Source organism: Tympanuchus pallidicinctus, unplaced genomic scaffold, assembly GCF_026119805.1.
Source record: "Tympanuchus pallidicinctus isolate F22 unplaced genomic scaffold, pur_lepc_1.0 scaffold12, whole genome shotgun sequence".
In the NCBI taxonomy this organism is placed as follows: Eukaryota; Metazoa; Chordata; class Aves; order Galliformes; family Phasianidae; genus Tympanuchus; species Tympanuchus pallidicinctus.
Window position 1 is genome coordinate 3,212,096 of NW_026294637.1, and position 18,922 is coordinate 3,231,017.

Below are 18,922 nucleotides of genomic sequence, written 5' to 3' on the forward strand. Positions count from 1 at the left end.
AACAGAGTTCTCTCAGATACTGATCCCTTGAGCAGGGTTTTTCCTGTTGTTATTGTTGTTATTGTTGTTGCTGTTGTTTTTAAGAGGGGACAACAGGAGTGTCTATCAGAAACTTCATTTCACATTAAAAATATCTGGTTTGTGATGTGGAGTGTTGTTTCTGACAGTGTCAGTTTCCATCAGCTCTGTAACAGTCTTCATGCATCCCTGTCAGTACTGCAGGAGAGCCAGAGTGATTCAGAGAGTGCAAACATAATTAGGCCCAAGCACAAGCCTTAAGTTGCAATTAAGCATCACACGTGCATTTCTATCCCTCTTCTCAGGACGAAATGATTAATCATAGCCATGCAAGCCACAGCAGTGAAACTTGGCTGCCAAATCTCATTTGAAGTGTTCCCCACCCATTCCCCAGCATGGGCAGGAGTTGATTTTTTCATGGTGAGATACTGAATGATTGATGCTTCTGCCTGTCTGTGAGGTGTTCTCATCCTTCTGCCTTTTTCTTGCTGTAGGTTACATCGAAGCAGCTGTGATCCCTGCAGGTGCCCGACGGATCAGAGTGGTTGAGGACAAACCTGCTCACAGTTTTCTGGGTAAAAAGACAAAAGAAAAAGTTTTGGTTCAAACTCAGCTTTGTTCTCTGATAAAATGACCTTTCTCTTAAATTACTTTTAAGATAACAGGTTTGTTGTTTTCTCTGAATGGCTGTGTTGACTTCGTTCTTGATTCAGTCTTTTCTTGAATTCATGATATTCGCTTGATGTGATAAAACATGACACTGCCCAGACCCTGCGCAGCCTGAAGGACCAGAAGATGCGTTTATACAGGCTGAAGGATTTTTGTGCAGCACTTGGCACTATGGTAGACATAGCTGCTAGGAGCACATTGCACTTTGTGGAGGAGTGGGAAAGAGAACAGTATGTTTTAAGAATCAAGCAGCAGAGATGCAGACAGGAAGGCTCCTAGCTCAGACTGGAACAGAGGCAGGACAGGGCACCTGAGGTTGCCTGCACCATTTCCTGCAGCTGTGTGCAAGACCTGATTCTGCATTCTGAGGTAGGCTACTTGCAGCCATTAGTCCATTGCCTCTATTTTCTCAAGCTGACAGTAAGTTTAATCTCATGTGCTGGAAAACAAAGTCTTACCCTGAGTGAGGGCTCAGACTTGTGTATAAGGTTCTTTTAAGGCAGAGTTTATCAGTAAAGCTGTCCAGTTACTAATCATTCAGATTAAGGATTGGAAGGGCATTTGTAAAATCAGTCAGCTGTAATGTGTATCTGTAAGTTTGGTCTTCTGCCTCTATCTACAGTGTTAGTGGTGTTTCTTTCCATGTCAATAATGTGGAATAGATGAAGTGCTTTATCTCCAATCTACTTCTAGGGAAACTAAGTCACAGGTAAGCTAATGCCCTGTTACTTGAATCCCCACAGGAAGTCTGTGTCATAACAGGGAGTTGCAAGAAGGTTGCCAAAGTACAGAAGAACACACAACACACTGAAACATCCTTTTTGTACTTGGAGCTGTATGACCATGCTTAAGTAGGGGGTTTCTGCTGTCTCTTAAATTCTTTATGCCATGGAGCTGTGTTTGGAATTTTCTTTTATCCTTTACTTTTCCCACACCTCCTCCTATGTTTAGTGGAGTTTTGCATTTTATAGATACCTGCATTGTCAAACTTCAGCTCTTCTTGATTTTGATGACCTCATTACCAAAGCTTTCCCTATCAAACAGTGTTTCAGTGCTTCCACAGCCTCATGTTCTTGTTGCAGTGGTTGGAACAGATGCTATCGCTTAGTGTGGGAAGTATTAAGTACTGTTTCTCTTGTGTATGTTCTAGTTCTCTCAAAGCGAGCTGCTTAGAGTGGAGACACTGTGAGGCTTTAGGGTAGAAAAGTATTCTAAAAGATGGAATTCCTTCCAGGGATAGATCAGTGCTGTTATTAGAAAATCTGACAGTATCGCAGAGCTTGTTGCCCTCCCATTTTACGGATGGGAAAGTTTGCTCATGGATACGTTGGAGTCAGCAGCAAAGCTCGTGCTAGAACCTTTTGTTTCTGAATTCCATGTATTTTGCTTATAATCCTCTCCTTTGCAGCCAAGAAATGTCAAAATCCAGTAGCAGGACATTGGAAGCTGCTAAAAACATTTACATACTGATTGTATGTTAGGATTTCAGATCCATACTGCTGGTTCTCTGTCATGAGATGCCATCAAAGCTGACAAAAACTGGGGAAGATGCTTTTATTCACTTCAGTTCAGATTCAGAGGAAAGAAAGAGGACAAATCATGTCATTCAACTGCCCTTGGGTCAAAATATTGGCATTTGTACTACTTCTTGGTAGGAAACATATATTCCTGCTGCTAATATTTCTACTAATGCTGCAGCCAGCTTGCTGGGAGAGGATTACGCCTACACGTAAGATGTTTGACATAGCAAAGCACTGGTGGAACAATGAGTGCCAGTGTTTCATTGGGCTTTGCAAATACTCTGTCTTCTGGAAGCCAACCTTTTTGTTTGTCTTTGTGGGATTTATGCAGGTTGTCAGAGGTTTGGGCTTTGGCAGATAACTGCAACACTGAGAACCTTATGTGGAGCTAGCCCTTCGTTGTGACCACATAACCTTGACTTAAGCAGGTATTTCTCCATCAGATGGTGAAGATTAGGATTGTATATATTTGAGAGTGGGACTTGGCCCCTGTGTGCATCTCATAAAGACAGATAAAAGTTCTACAGATCTTAGACTAAGAAATGAATCAAATAAATGGTAATCTGATCATTTTAAAGCTTGTGAATGGTTTCTGCTCTTTGGTTCACAGTCAGAAGAACCAATCTGAGCTTTTCAGAGTTTTATCTGGAACACTGGACACAAAGAAAAGATATGCAATGTCTTGCTAACCTCAGCTGAAGAGTAGCAGCAGGAGTGTTCCAAAAAAAGATGACCAGGGAAACAAAGTTCCAGTCATTCAAATAGCCTAAGAATGAATAGTAAATCCAAGTTTGAGCATGGAAGGATTTTCTGTTTTGATTATGCTGTCAATATTGAGCCCAATCAGACCCTATTTCAACTCAGAACGGGGTGCAGTGCTTTGGAATTGAGCCCAGCATAATTTGGAATCATTATTCCATGTGCTGGGAGCAGTGCCTGAAGAATTTCCCTCCACCTACAGGCAACCCACGCTGGCTGGCTTAGCTGGCTGTAATGCTTAGAAACCACCTTGGACAGGAAATGCCTCAGCAGTGTGTGTCCACAGATTGGGAAGCAAGCTGGAGGGACCCAAGGTGGAAATAAAGATCTGACAAGATGCCAGGTTTAGAAATAGATTGGTCAGTTCTTGTCTTTGAGCCAACAAGAAGTTATGGGTTGTCACTGGGGTTCTTTTTCTCTCATGCTCTTCAATGGTACAGCTTTTGAGCCAGGAAACAGCTTAAAGGTGTATGAGTGAATGCTTGCTACCACCTAAATATACCCACATTGAAGAGAAAGAGCTGTGCTCTGCAGCCCTGGTTGAGGCATGGAGTCCCAGGAGAAATACAAATATTCAGTAATAGTAAAAGGTTGTGTTCAGCACTGTGCATTGCTACTTAGGCAGAGACTTGCAATACGTAGGCTTGCAGTAGTTGTTTCTGGCAACAGCCAATGGAGAAATAGCAGTACCCTGAATTGATAGAGCTATCAATTATATATAGCTGAATTGATCCTTACTGATGGAGCACCTGCGTGGAGTGAATACAAACAGCAGTGAACACACTGGCTCAGATACTCTGTGCAGTCTCCAATACAACTCCTACAATTCTCAAGAAGTACCTTTTGGGCTGTTTCCTTCTACTCAGTCATCTGGGGAACAGTGCCTGCAGCAATCAAAATCAAGCCTTTCTTAGAAGAGAGATCCACAAATATTAAACATTTTTCTTTTTTATCAGCAAGCTGTCTTCCTTTGATGAGCAAGAGCCAAAGCATAGTTTGTTATTCAAGTTCTTGTGTGCTCTTGTGAGCATGTGCCGTGGTATTTTTACTAGTCAGCCATACTGCAGTGGAGATAGTTATATCTCATCCACAGCTTTGATTTGTCATGTTCACAGCTCCTCAAGCCCAGTGTGATGGCTGCTTTGATCAGCCTGGAAGCCAGTAGGCTTTGGCAGAGGAAAACAATCCTTCTTTGGAATTCTGTCTGAAGTTTGCAGAAGGCACTTTGTAGATTGGAGAGCAAAGCAGGATAGAAGCAAGCTGCAGAGGGAGTTGTATTGCCATAGCATAGCAGGACATCATCAAACTCTCTTCTTAGCCTGCAGAGCAGGGGTCTGTGTGTGTGCTGCTTGCTGGGAACGGACCATGGAAAGTATTGACCCTTGCTAGGAGTTATTTGGGAGAAATCAAGCTGACTTGGCTACAAGTGAAAAATGACAGGGATCATTTTAATAAAACAGATAACAGTGCTCAGGTGCCTGGAAAGCATATATGTGTGCCATACTTGGAACAGCATGAAGAAGCTGAGACGGTCCCCATTCTGAAGTCATACTTCGGTGGCCTCTCCGGGTTCTGTGGTGCCAGGCACTCATGCTTTTGAGCCAAGGTGAACAATCTTCAGGAAGTCCCTTACAGAGGAAACTAACAGAGATTTCTATTGTCTTAAACATCATTCGAGGAAGATCCTTCATGTCTTAAGGGAGTTTCCATTGTAGAATCTGTATAAAGGATGTTAGAAAAGGCCAACCAGAATAAAAGGAAGGTCTTTGTAGAATGATCCAGTATTACTACTGACACTCCCCACAGTAGATTAGACCAAACTGATAACTCAGGTGCGTTGTGCATTGGACAGGAAGTCCAGTTCCTGGTCCTCTAAGCATAATAGTGAATTATATGTGGCCTATGTGCAGCTGGAAGGATTTGCTGGCTTTGGGAACTTGATCCAAAGGGATGAAAATGGGAGATTTTCCTATTGCCATTTAAAAAGGCTTTAAATCAGCTCCTCTTACCTCCTGACAATATACTCAGTAAAATGAAAGCCAAAGTTGTATTTTTTACTGGAAGGGAATAAAATAGGCTTGAAATGCTGGAGGTTAAGAAAACACCATTTTAGAGGCTTAGCCAAAGGATACAGTTAACCTTGAACTAAGGAAGCCCAGTAACTGAAAAGCACAGACTAATCTATCTGGTGTCACAGCAAATTCAATCATAGTATGCTGATTTCCACGGAGGGCACTGGGGCTTTCTCTCTGTTGCAGGATGGTCTGCCAATTTTCTCTTCCCTCAGTGCGTCACAAAGACATCTGAATAACTGTGCTTCCATTGTAACATAGATAACAGAGAAATCCCTAAATGAACTTGCACTGACAACTCACAGTAAGATTATGACCATATGGCTGGAGTTCCTTTGAGTGTTCAGAGAATATCAGTGTTGCTGATGCAGTAGATTGTTCTGGAAGGAAGGACACAATACTGCAAGTACCTTTCCTTTTTGATAATCATCTTACAGGGCTTCCTTCCTTGTCCTTACTGATGCACAGAGGCATTTCTTCTGACATGTCTAGCAAGTTGGTCTATATGTCCAAATTTATGGTGCTGTCCATTTTTCTAAGATTAAATTGTGAGATTTGAGAATAATGTGTAAAGTGAGTTATGTGTTATTTTTCAATATATAAGATACACCAGTCATGTTTATTTTATGTATATGTGTGTGTGCTTAATGTGTAACCTTTTGATTAATAATAAGATTATTCCAGTAAGACTTACAGCTCTAAGTAATTTTCTTTAATTATGCTGTCTGTTCCCAATCTGTATTCTGCTTAGCATGGGTAAGGAAAATGGCTCAGTAGGTTTTGCACTTTCCTAGCCACTCCTGCTTGGCAGTTCTTGCTTGTTAACACAGGACTCTATAGTGCTTTAGTCATACTTTTAAAACCAGATTGAAACTTCACTGAAAATTAAAGAAAGGCATCTCACTTGTGCAAACTTTCCTTTGCCAAGGACTGCGCATGCAACCCAATTCAATGACATGCCATGAATGTGTGTGTTCTTCAGGCAAACTCCTGAAACAGATCAAACAGTGGAAGAGCTGTGCGATTTAGTTCCAAATTAGTGCTTTTTTTTTCTAATGATGGGGTAATTACCCTTATTTAATTTTCCTTTGTAAACTGCTGCTGAACACTCTTCCCCCCCCTCAGTTTTGAAGATGGATAACTTTGCTTCTTTGGGAAGCAGAAACTAAAGATTTTAAGTAGTAAAACCTTGGCACTACCAGTTTATATGACATTATTATTACCTAATGGCAATATTAATGTATTTAGAAATGCCTTCTTCAATGGACATACAGAATATATTCAAATTAGTAACCATGCCATTCGTTGGCTAACAATATACTTATTTTTTTTTTAAGCTAGTGTGTCTTAGAAAGTTACTGCATCTTGCACTTAGGCTGAGAAAGAAGCACAGTCCTCAGTCAGTGTAGTCAGTCAATGGGCTATATTGTAATTATCAATTTGCTTTCATTTCATTCCCTGATATCTGATTCTTTCCAGCTTTAAAAGATTCCAGTAAGAGATCCATTAACAGCGACTGGAAAATTGAGCTTCCTGGTGAGTTTCAGATCGCAGGCACTACTGTCCGATACGTGCGAAGGGGGCTGTGGGAGAAAATCTCTGCCAAAGGACCAACTAAAATACCACTGCACTTGATGGTAACTTTATATCCTTTGTTTGTGTTTCTTAAGTGATGCAACCTAAAGGGTTTATATCCTCGCTGAAAGTGAAATTTTGACTGTTTCCTCGTTAGAGTTTCTTAGAGATATGCTGTAGTGCTTCTCCTTGAATTCTTTTGCAGTACTGGAAGGTCTAGAGAAACCCAGTTCACTTCTAAAAAAATAACTGGAACTCTGCTGTGGAAGAACATACAGTGTCCCAGTACACTCATGTCTGGTACAGAACATTCTTGTAACGTGTCAGACACTGTGACAGATCCACTCTACAGAACTTAGGTTTACAAGAGTCTTCCTTACTTCATGGACGCACCCAGACACAGATATTTAGCAAGTTTCCATCTTAGCTGATGCCAAAGCATATTCATTCAAGGCCAGGCTGGGGGGGGACTTTGAGCAACCTGGTCTGGATGGAGGTGTCCCTGCCTATAGCAGGGGGTTGGAACTGGATGGTCATAAAGGTCCCTTCCGACCCAAACCCTTCCATGATTCTGTAATATTCTGTATTTTCAAACATGTTGTTGCTCTAACAGAAAAGATGTACATTTTACATGCAGAGGTGATAAGTGTGAGTTTGTAATGATGTTGCACAAAGAAATGTTCCTTCTTTTCCTATTTTTTTATACTATGTGTTTTAAGCTGTTTTTGAAAGTTTTACTGATGTCCTTCTGTTAACCTCACCTTTTATAAACACTCTTATAGCTGCTGTATGAGAACATGAGTCAGAAGTCCACAGGGGTGAGAAGAACAGGAGTGTAGTCCCAGTCCTGTTACTAGTGGGTGATGGTGTGGTTTGTGGGCCAGCCCCTTAAAGTTTCTATCTATAACATAGCTGTAATAATACCTTTCTCACATGTGCTGCTAGCTGGAAGTTTGCATAAGGCTTCTCAGTTTCAAGAGAGAGGTTTGCATACAAACCATGTATTTTAATGTTTGCATTGTTTCCAGTGGTTTATTATCCAATTACATTTTTCTGTGTACTGTTTCTTTCTGTCATTCATTCAGTACGTGCTGACCTCAAATGCTGCTAAATATCAGAAATCTCTTCCTATCTTCCTGGACTATTTTTTTTAATTACTAGCATTCATCACAAAACATCTCATAGCCCAGTTTAAAAAAATATACTTGCAAGATCTTCCCAACCTCCTGTAAGAAAAATGTACTGTTTGTGAAGATGCTGTGCAGGATTTCTTTGCCAGCTCTAGGAACTTTCCAGAGCACTGCTTGGTTGAAGCATATTGCAGTAAAACCTTGTACTGGCTTTTTTCAAACTTCAGCATCGGTCTATTTTTAAAGAAATAGTTTCCCCTTTACTAAGGAATAAGTAAACAACATAGGAAATTAGTGATCAAGAGGTTCTCTGTATCATTTTCAGGTGCAGACTTGCATTTTCAGCAGATATGAGCAGAGGAAACTTTCCTTCTTCATCTTTCCTCCTGAAATGATTAAAAAGGAGGAAAGTAAAAGTTACCAGGCCATTAAAAAAAAAACATGGCCTAAAATCACTGCCAGTCATAAACAAAGCATGTGTAAAGCTTCAGATCAGATATTAATCTTTTCCTTAATATAGGGTAGAGGGTTTCATTCTTTCAACACAAGAGTGGCAGGATGGTTACCACTTACCTCTAAATAGAAAACTGTTGTTCAAACAGTGGTGGAATACACTGGCCTGACAAAGAGCCAGAAGCTTCAGTCAATCCATTGTGACCTGCATTTGAAACCAATTATACACACATACACACACACCAATTATATGTGGCTACAAAATTGCATTAAATTGATTTCATATGGGCCTTTAGATTCACTAGTCTTGCTCCCATATTGAGATAATAAGGATTTCTTTTTAGGGGCTGGTTTTTAATACTTAAGGCATTTCTCCAAGTGCATTGCTTAAGTATATTTCTTGGAGAAATTAATGTTTGTGTAGCTAGGCTTGTGTTAGATCTCTTTTTGGCAATAGAGGACAACCAGACACTCCCAAAGCATAAAGATGCTTTAGACAAGGCCAATTGATCAATTCTGTAAAACAAGCTGTTTGTATCTCATGCACTAAAAGATAGCCAGAGCAGAACTTGAGTTCTCTGCTGCTGGACTGCCTGATAGTTTGGATTGTGGAGAAAATAAAAGTGCATTCACCTGGCTTCTACCTTGGCATTCAGTTCTGGTGGTAAGGATCCCTCCATAGCTGAGGCAGAACTGTACATTTGTTCCCCACCTCTTCTTGAAGGTAGTTTTTGTAGTGGAGTTTTGCATTGCGCAGAGCAGCTCACAAGTGCTGAGTTTGGATTGTCCCACAGCATTCACTTGCACAGACCTCCAGGACGTCAGTGCCTGCAAACAGGACCCCTTATTTCAGCCTGTGTGGTGTTGAAAGTTGTCACTGTTGTTGATAGAACTTCTGACAGCTTCAGTGAAATTATTAGTAGACTAGGAGGGATTTCTGCCATTCTTAATGGGAAGCAAAGATTGTTGGGATGAAATAGCATTTGTAAATTTGCTTTTTTTTCAATTGCCCAGCTGCTCTGTTCACTTATGACAGCAGTACTTAAAATATCTTCTTCAGTAAGATTCAGCTCCAATTTGGCAGGTGCCAAAAGTCAGCAGAATGCACCTCTCTAATGCTACCGAGATTGTGAGATAATTATTATAGGCTTATCTGAAGCCACTGCATCAGTATCCAATAGTACTTCTATCATATTTGTGTCAGTGTGATAATTCAGATTTTGTGGGCCTCATACCGCTTTTTGGGTGTCTTCAAGTGACTTCTGACTTAAGCCAGTGGAAATGGGAGCCAAATGAAGCTCAATAGGTAAATCAGAACAGGACCAGACCTGTCATTTGCCTGTGGAGAAAAGTTAAGCATTTTTCTCTGTTCCTCTGCAGTTTTTAATAGTGATTTTCAGAGTAATAATACTAGAGACATACATCATAAGTGACTCCATGGGAAGTAATCAGCTTGCTGCTGAAAGCAGGTTTCATCTCCTTCCAGCAATATGCAGGGGTACGAAAATATATATGCTGCCAGCAGCTGTATGATATGGTTCTCTCTTGCTGTCCTCAGGCTTCTGAGACAATAAAATCCTGCTCCTACAGCTTGTCAGCAGGAATAGTCTCCTTCAATTTAAGTGCCACATTGCCCAGGGGCATGTGATCTTTTTACTGTTGGTTTTTTTTTGCTTTGAGAAGGATCCAGTCGTGCTTTCAGAAGTGTTAATAAACTCTTCTGCCTTCAAACTGTGAACTGCTGCAGCCCCGCTCAAATGCAACAATAAATGCTGCAGCTATAGAATTGGAGCCACAGAATGGTTGACGTTGGAAGAGATCTCTGGAGGTTATTTTGTCCAATCCCCCCTTTTCAGGCAGGATAGGATAGAGCAGGCTGCAATAACCTGTAAACTGTACCACATTCATCTAGAACTTTCCCATTCTCTACTAAATTTCCCAACCAGAAGCCTGAGTCTGTTCATGAGACTTGGAAACAACCTGGTTTCTGGAAAACAAAGGCAGGACAGGTCTGATGAGTGACTTTTTAACTCTAGACACTCATTTAAATAGCTGTATTTATATGAAATATAAATAGTTACAGTTTATATGAATATATATAATAGTTCATGAGACTAGTTTATATGTAGTAGTTTATATGAAATATAAACAGCTATATGGAAACTGTTGCTTTAGTGCTTCCTGTTGTCTTACTATTTCTCTCCAGGTGGTGGCTTGCTGATCACATTTGAGTCTCATACGAAAGTAATAATTTTGAACCAAATTCCAGGTTTGGACATTAAATGTAAATCATGAGCAGTTCGTGCATCTCAGAGATGCCCCATATTGCCAACACTACTGAAGTTTCAGGTTCATATAGATAAAGATTTGGTTGCCTTTCATGGAGTGCTTACATGACAGAAGTATTGATCTGAGGCAGCATTTCTAGCATTATGGTCCCCGCACTCTGGTGACTTTCCCAGCTCACAGTGTTGTAACAGTGTTTCTTTTCCTGCTGAACCAGGTGCTGTTATTTCATGACCAGAATTACGGAATTCATTATGAATACACAATTCCTGTAAACTATACTACTGAAAACAGAAGTGAGCCAGAAAAGCAACAGGATTCATTGTACATCTGGACGCACAGCGGATGGGAAGGGTGTAGTGTGCAGTGTGGAGGAGGTAAGGCCATAAGGAAGCTTGGTGGTACTTACACAGTGTTTGCAGACATCAACCATGAGAGAGGTTCCTGCAGAAGGCAGTGTTGCCAAAGCATGAAGGAAACTGGCCATGGTAATGTATATTACCATAATGAGTTCAAATGAGAGCTCGTTTTCACCAGCTCTCCCAGCTCTCATCCCCATCCCCACAGTTAATTTTCACCCAGCATTTTGGCAGGGACACTGCTTTGTCGGCTTGCTACTCCAGGCTGGAACTGCACCTGGGTTAGTGCTCCATGGATGGCTTAAGGCACTGTGTGCAGCCTCATATCTCAAATCTCTGTCACATTCTTGGAGTAGAGTTTTCACAGGTGTTCAGGCACGTTCACTTAAAGACACTTCCTTCCCCAAGGATGAGACAGGGACAGTACTGCTGTGACAACACCTGGAGATTGTGTTAGATCCTCTTAATGTGCAGTGGACTTTCTGGGGGTACAATTGTACGTTGCATATCACACTTTTCACATGATCCCTGAAAGAGTTTTGCTGAAACTCCGGGGGAGCTTGACGCCTGTGAGGCCAGAGACTGGTTTGTTAGGCACTGTCCATTGAATTTTCAGTGCTGGAAGAAGTAGTTTTTTCCCAGAAGAAAATGGATTTTTTTTTCCCAGAAGAAAATGGATTTTTTTCCATGCTCTCTGGCCAGTTTTTCTTTACAAGTAGACTGAGTTATTTATTCTATTTATTTATTCTTCACACAGGAAGAGAGCACTCGTCTTCACATTTGCAAGTTCACTGCCCTGAAATCATGAATTTTTTTCTGTAGATAAAACTTATTTTAAAACAGACACTTTTGCTCACCTTTTAAAACAATTTCTTAGAACCATTAAGCACCCACATGAATGAGTAGGAGATTGCTTGAGGCCTTTTTCATTCGTGTTATAAACGTTCTGCATGCATGGATCAAATCAGTAACTGGCAGCATGGCTCCCACTAGTAGTAAAGTAACAGCTTGGATGGCAATTGATCTCATATCCTTTGGTTGTCAGATGCTTCTAGTGCTTACCCTAGCTGAGAAGGGCCTCTTCCCTTCAGACTTTCTGCAGTTCGAGCCTAAACTTCATCAATCAGTTCAGCCATTGATAACTTCTATACAGACTATACAAATTTTGTGTTAACAGAATTTGAGTTACTTTTAATTGTCTGCTGTAAATATGAACAAACTCAATTTGTTGTGAACTCAGAGTCACAAAGAAAGAAGCTGAGAAACCAAAATGCAGTAAGGCAGTGTCACATACTGCAGGGATGACATTTTATTTGTCACATCTGGTTGCTGTCATGCCACCCCATGACAGAACTTTCTTGCTGTCACACAGTGGAAAGCTGTTCCAGTGTCATACTTGTGCTATCTTGGTGAAAGCGCTGATGCAAGAGAAATAGTTTATGTGAGAAAAGCTGATTACTCCTAAGGTGTCTTCTAGTAGCAGGATTTTTCAGGCATCATATCTGGAAGACAGGAAAATTGGAAATAACTTATTTTGGTGAGTGAATTTTACCTATTTGTGAAATACAAAGAAGCCCAGGTTATCACTCTTGAAGTCTGTTTACTCCTTTTTAACCCAACTTTTTGTGTGTAGGAAGCAGCAAGATACAACTGACCTGCCATTATCAGGGACAGATAATTGCATGACTCCAGTTTTCATAGCTGGAGCATCTGCCCTAGGTAATTACAGGACACTGCAATATGTGAAGGATGAACCAGAAATGAAAGCAAGTTGTTCTCAGTATTGTTTTCCCATTTAACACTAGAAAAATCAAGTCTAGTTTCTAGTCAGTTTTATAAGAGACTTGTATGTTTCCTTAGGGAAAAAAGTACTGTACAAAGGTTAGGCAGAACTGGAAGATAAGACAGCTTACAGGGTTTGTATGTCTGTATAGATTGCATATTTGAAGATAGTAGGGAAATCTAGTTAATGAGTTGGCATGGTTTTCTTCTTAGCCACTGTCTTCCATGTTTTTCAGAGTAGTATTTTATTTTACTTGTAGGTGAACGGAAAACAATTGTGTCCTGTACTCGCATTATTAACAAGACCATGACAGTGGTGAATGACAGTGACTGCCAACGAGTGAATCGCCCCGAGCCCCAGGTCAGGAAATGTAACACACACCCCTGCCAGTCACGGTAAGGAGTTAAAAATAATAAAAACCAATATGCTTTTTCTTCACAAATCACCCATTTCCAAAGTCTCCATCTGGTGAACGTGGTGAAAATGTCTAAAAGCATTGGGACACATTGGTATCTACAGCAACCAGCTGTAATGTTCATTTCCTTTTGTTGAGCAGATCAGATTTTTATTACCTCAGAGTCCATTTAATGTGTGGCCAGTAAGTCCAGATTCCATGCAACTGCCTGCATGCATTGTTTGAGGATGACTTTCTTCTCTTTTCCTTTTGGATGTCTCCTGGGAGATAGCACAGCTTGCAGTATAAAGCCAGACAAGATAGCAGTAACAGCATATTTAACTTTTGTTTTGTTTTAAACCAGCACAGAGTCTGATTAACAGTACTACAGTGCTACACAAAAACTTCTGAACAACCCACAACCTTTAAGCTACTATAGCTTGCCTGCTATGTCTGTCTGATCTGTATTAGCAGAGTAGTTCAGACTGGGAGCCTCCAGGCAAGAAGCATCTCTTCTTGGTGTTAAATTTGTACAGTGTCTACCGATACCTGCATAGTTTGGAAGGCAAATCTGAATTTTGTTGAAGTCAAGAAATTAAAATGAAATGTATTTTATATGCTTTCCTTGCAAAGGATGGTTTTCTGTGTCAGCAGTAGTAATTAAACTCTAATAGCTGAAAGTGCTAAAAATAATAGAAAGGACTGTTTTATGATTTGGCAAGCACTTTTAGACAAGTTATGTTTTTCTGCATTGTATAAAAGGTGAAGTTTCTGTCCAAAATGACAAAACACAGGACAATAAATTAATTTATTTATTTGCTAGCAAAAAATTTCACTCTTGCTCTGAAGCAATGCTTGGTGTTGTGAACTAACGTGGACTGTCCACTTTGGATAGCAGTTAGAACACAAAGTAAACTTAGAAAAAAGTTCATGAATATCTACAAAGGCCTGTTAAAAGGAATTTGCTATCTGTTGCATCTTGTATAATCAGAGAAGCCAGGGGAATGTACCTACAAAGTTCATCCTGCTGGGAGGAACAACAGAGGAAATGAGAAGCAACACATTTCCCTCTAATTGGACCTGCATTCTGATTAAAGTGCCCTGAAGCAGGAAAATCTAGTGTTAGGTAATCCATCAATAAGACTAGGTTGTTTCAGGTTTCATTTTGTTTCTGCACCTATTACAGCTGCTCAATATTGTGGCCAAAATGCTTTCAGTGGTACTGAAAGGTTTAATGAGATACTGTGTGTGCTTCTAGGTATATAAGGAGAGCCAAACTCCCAGTAGCTTGAGGGAAACAACTGTCGTTTCTGTGAGGAAGTTTCCTAAATTCAGTGCTGCTGGGATTTCTATCATGTCGTTTTCTCTGAAAAACTGAAACAAGGAGCATCTGCTCGTGTTTCTGTCTTGGCACAAAGGATTTCTTTTAGACTTTTTAAAAATAGATCGGGAAGAGACTGGAGTGAATCAGTGAGGTCATATGAAGGGGCTGCAGGTGCTGGAGGCGTAAAAAAGCTTGGGAAGAAGTTAGAAGCTTTTGCCACTATTAGCTGATCACTGCATAGAGAGGTCTTGCCCATCAGGTCCTTTAGAGCCTTAGGACCCACAGTGCTGTTTCTCAGTGCGATCTCCACGGTCCTGAGCTCTTGGTGAAGTCTCCTCTTTGTTGCATACCTACTCCATGATATTGCAGCCTCTTCAGGGCAGAGACACAGTAAAGTAAAATAACACACAACCTCCTGAGAAAGGACCAAACCAGTTACAGTATCTAAATTGTGTTCTTTCGTGGATTCGTGTCCAGCCCTCAATATTTTTCCAAGGCATCTCTTCTGTACAGAGCTATCAGGCAACGTACAGCCACAGTTTAGCCCAGCTCTCCTCAGGAATAATTAGCTCCAGCACAGTGACATTCTGCTGTCTGAGCAGTGACAGTCAATAGCAAATGTCCTCAGTGCCCAGAGTGGCCACAGAACCCTTGCTGATGATCTGACAGACCACACTCCCTCGCTCCCTCTGTGTAGACCACACTTTCACACTTAACATGCTTTTGACTGGAAACATTTTCAAGAAGCACATTCTCTGTGCCTCTGTAGAATTTAAATTTCCATTTGTGTTTGCCCACCCAGATATTAGAAATGCATGCTTAGCATATTCTCTGACCAAGAACATCTTAAAGAAACCATTCTCTTTCACCATGTCAATGCTTTTTTTTTTTTTTTTCTTAATAAACCCTGAATTTGTTTTAGGGTTTGAAGTAAAATTACTGTAGCATCTTGTTACAATAAGGTCCTTTCCCATTTCCACTCAGACCTAAGCCTTTTACCTGAGCAGAAGAAAGAATAATGCTTTCCTTTCAGCAGTAGGTCTGCTCTGTTTTGTGCATTTTGCTGTATGTTTACATTTTTACTCAAAATGTAGGGGAATCATCTTACAGAGAATTTGTCTCAAAGGAAAGGTGTAATGGCCAGAACCCAGGATGCAGTCATTGGGCCCTCGGTCTCTGTTTCATTTTTGGGTATGCTGTGTGAATTTACTTCATTATCCCACACTCTTTGCATCTTTTCTTAATTCACTTATAATGTGGTCTGCAAACTCCTTGGGATGGAGTGAGATCATGTCGTACAAATGGAGGAGACAGAGAGGACTATTGATGCTGAGATTGTAATAAAAATAAAAAGTAACCTACATTATATATAAAATGATCTGGAGAGAAAAAAGTATATGATATTAATAATAGCGTGTTTCTTCCAGCATGATCTCAAAGTGCTTTGCAAATTATACATCCCTTTGAACTTCAGCCACCTCTTGGGAGAGCCAAATATTGTGGGGTAGAGGACAGTAGTTTCATGAGGCCAAGGAGATTATTGCTCTGCAACTGCAACATAGCATCTGAAAAAAACAAAACAGACTGATAAAAAGGATTGGACATACTGATATGTTTTAAAATCAAATTTCAGAGAACAGAATTTTCTTAAGAGTTTTGTTGAAACTGGCAAAAAAAAAAAAGAATCTTTCATTCTTTGTTATTGTTACTCTTTCACCTTTTAAAAAAATGCCTCTTTTTCTTCTTATTTTATTTTTTATGTTCCTTGACCCTCTTTTTCCATTAAATTCTTTACAGCTTCCTTTCCTGTCCCAACTGCACCCTATTAGCACCTCTTTATTCTAATCCTTTGCCTAGCTCTTTAGATATTTTTTTACAAAACCCTGCTGTAACCAGATGGAATCTGGATTCTTGCATGCGGTGCGTATGGGTTGCTTCCAGCACACTGAACACCAACCCAAATATATAGGCAAACCCAGCACTCATGCTGGCACAAGATTCAGAAATCACAGATCACATCAGCTGTTATTACTGAAAACATAGGTCGGCCAGTGGCCACACATTTCAGCATGCATGGTTGGGTTTATGGATATGAAAATGCCCCCCTCTAAAGCAGAAAAAGAACCAAAACCATGTGAAATTCCCCAACTGCTAGACTTGCTGTGGTCTGTATGCAAACACTGTTAATCTTCCTTGTCTTTGCTGTAACGGATTTTAATAGAGGTTGAGTCCTTCTAGGGACCTGCTGAATATGTGCTGTTCCTACACAGATGCTTAACAGCAGCATGAACAGCCAGAAATCACTGCCTTCATCCACAGAAAACCACAGGAGACCTAAGCCCTTATTTTCACTGCTCAGGACTTGAAAGCATCTTTGAGTCCTAGTGGCATGTTATGCACTAGTTTCCATAAAACAGTTTTGCTCTGCAGCCTACTTCCCTTGCTGGAAGACTTTTCTGTGACCTTGCTGTTCGTGTGGGTCAAGATCTTTTATTTCCAATCTTCACTGTACTTTTTCAGCTATTCGTTCTTGTTCTGTTTGTTCAGGTCTGTTTATTTGCTCACTAGCTCTTTTCTTTATGTGTAATGCTATATGATACAGCAATCCGGTTTATCTTCTATCATTTTGCTGGGTTAAATCCATTAATGTTCTCTAACTTCATTTTGGATGAGAGACTGCCCATGGATTCTCACTTCCCTTTGTCGCCTTGGTCACGTTCTGCACTCAGGCCATAATTTAAACTGTTTAACTGCATCATGTGAATACACAGAGGACCAGAACTGCATGGAAAATCCAAGGTTCAATTTCATCTAACCCTTACACAGTTGCATTCATACTTGCCTGTCTTCGTTGTCAGTAACAATGCTGATGCATTCTTTGCTTTCTTCATGGTTACATCACTTTCATGGTTTAGAGTCACTCTGAATGTTTTTGCTGTCATTTGTTTCAACACACGAATCCTTCTTTAACACAGACATGCTTGTTATTAGCCCTTAAGTATACAACCTTGCAAGGTATGCTATTTTCAACCTATTTGTCTTATCGCAGTACTCAAGTTTGTTCCGTTTATCTTCTGTGATACCCTATTTCTCCACACCATTGACAATGCTTCTAGACTTTGTGCTGTCAGCAGTGTTTTTCACCAGTCTCTCAGCAGTTCTGTGCCTAAATCATCAAAAGTAAGACAGTGCTTACAGGAAGTCCACTGCTATTTGATCTGAGTTCCCTTCGTACCTGATACTTCCTTTACAGCACTGCACTGTGGCTGGCTGTCACCTACCATGCACATTGATACACGTGTTTTCCAGCACGTGACCAGTTTCTCCAACTTGCTTAAGCATTTCCAGTGCAGCAGAAGGAGTTCTTTACTGATAACCAAATCAATTAAATCTACCATGTTTCCACTGTCTGGAAAAGCAGTTACTTTAATCAAAGAAATACACCCACATAGTTTAGCCTGGTCTGCCTGGAGGAAGTCTATGTTGCATTTTTCCTATTTTCCGTTTACCACCATATCCTTGATTATTGTTTCCCTCCAAATCTGTTCTAAAAGCTGGCATGCAGCTGAGGTCAGGCCTGTGGTTATACGGATTGCTTCTTTCGTTCTTTCTTTCTTCTAGTCCCCTTTCACTTTTCCATCTGTGGGCAGGAATCCAATACTGTGCTGTCCAAAGGCTCATGCACCACAGTGATTCCTGCTGCATGTAAAAGGAAACCAGTTATAAGAGTCAGGCAAGGCCTTAGCTGGCTCAGCACCTTGCATGCTTGCCCAGAAGGCCAGTGACCACTCAGAGCATGCTTTGCCTTAGCGTGTGAGGGCTGACAGTGCCTGCCAGTGGACCCCTGTCATTTCCCCAGCCCAGGGATGATGATGATCACTGACAGTTACAGGGGAAATTCTTTTGGAGTAGTATGACCTGGGCCGTAGTCAGATGAGTCCTGCTGTGTTCAGTCTAGTCTCAATTCCAATCTGTTTGCATCACATTTATTTGAGTTATTACACATAGATGAGGAGCAGAAAAGTATTGATTTTATTTTGCAAGGTGAAAGTCTTGCAGAAAAACCCCACAGAATTCAGGAGAGCTCTCTAGTGGAAAACTCCTTGAGAAAACCAAGAAGTTACTTACAGGGCTGTATGGAAATTATACTGAAGTGGAGGGATGTATTGGGAGTATATGTTAAGGGACAGAGCTAGAGTGGATGCTATGTAATTAACAGGTATGCAGTTTCATCAATGTTTTCAGACTCTTTTGAAACCAGGACAAAGCTTTATCATCCTTAAGATCCAGTGGCACAGAGTTCAGAACCTTATCTGTGCCTTATGCTAAGAAACATTCCCTCTTGTGTATTTTGATTTTGGTTACATGGAAAAAAAAAAAAAAAGAATAGCTATGGGGATGGTTTCAAATCATTTTAGCCTGCTGGAAATCTGGCATAAATAGTAATGTTAGCACCCTCTGATCCAAGGAGGTACCACGTAAGAGCTCATTTTGAAGCACTTCCCAAAATTGGAGTTGGGATTTCTCAAATCAGTCTAATGAATTTGCCAGGACTGTGCTGGACACGGTGCAAGGCCCGG

At 40.6% G+C, this 18,922-nt stretch overlaps 1 protein-coding gene across 7 annotated transcripts in view; it reads left to right on the plus strand.

The window, feature by feature from the left end:
- ADAMTS17 (ADAM metallopeptidase with thrombospondin type 1 motif 17) overlaps positions 1–18,922 on the plus strand; it is a 166,766-nt gene that overhangs the window by 117,447 nt on the left and 30,397 nt on the right. For all 7 annotated transcript variants that reach the window (XM_052672570.1, XM_052672566.1, XM_052672567.1 and 4 more), the window contains 4 exons: positions 513–593; positions 6,518–6,675; positions 10,700–10,859; positions 12,884–13,019. In XM_052672570.1, the coding sequence (XP_052528530.1) occupies positions 513–593; positions 6,518–6,675; positions 10,700–10,859; positions 12,884–13,019 (535 nt within the window). The remainder of the gene's footprint in view (positions 1–512; positions 594–6,517; positions 6,676–10,699; positions 10,860–12,883; positions 13,020–18,922) is intronic.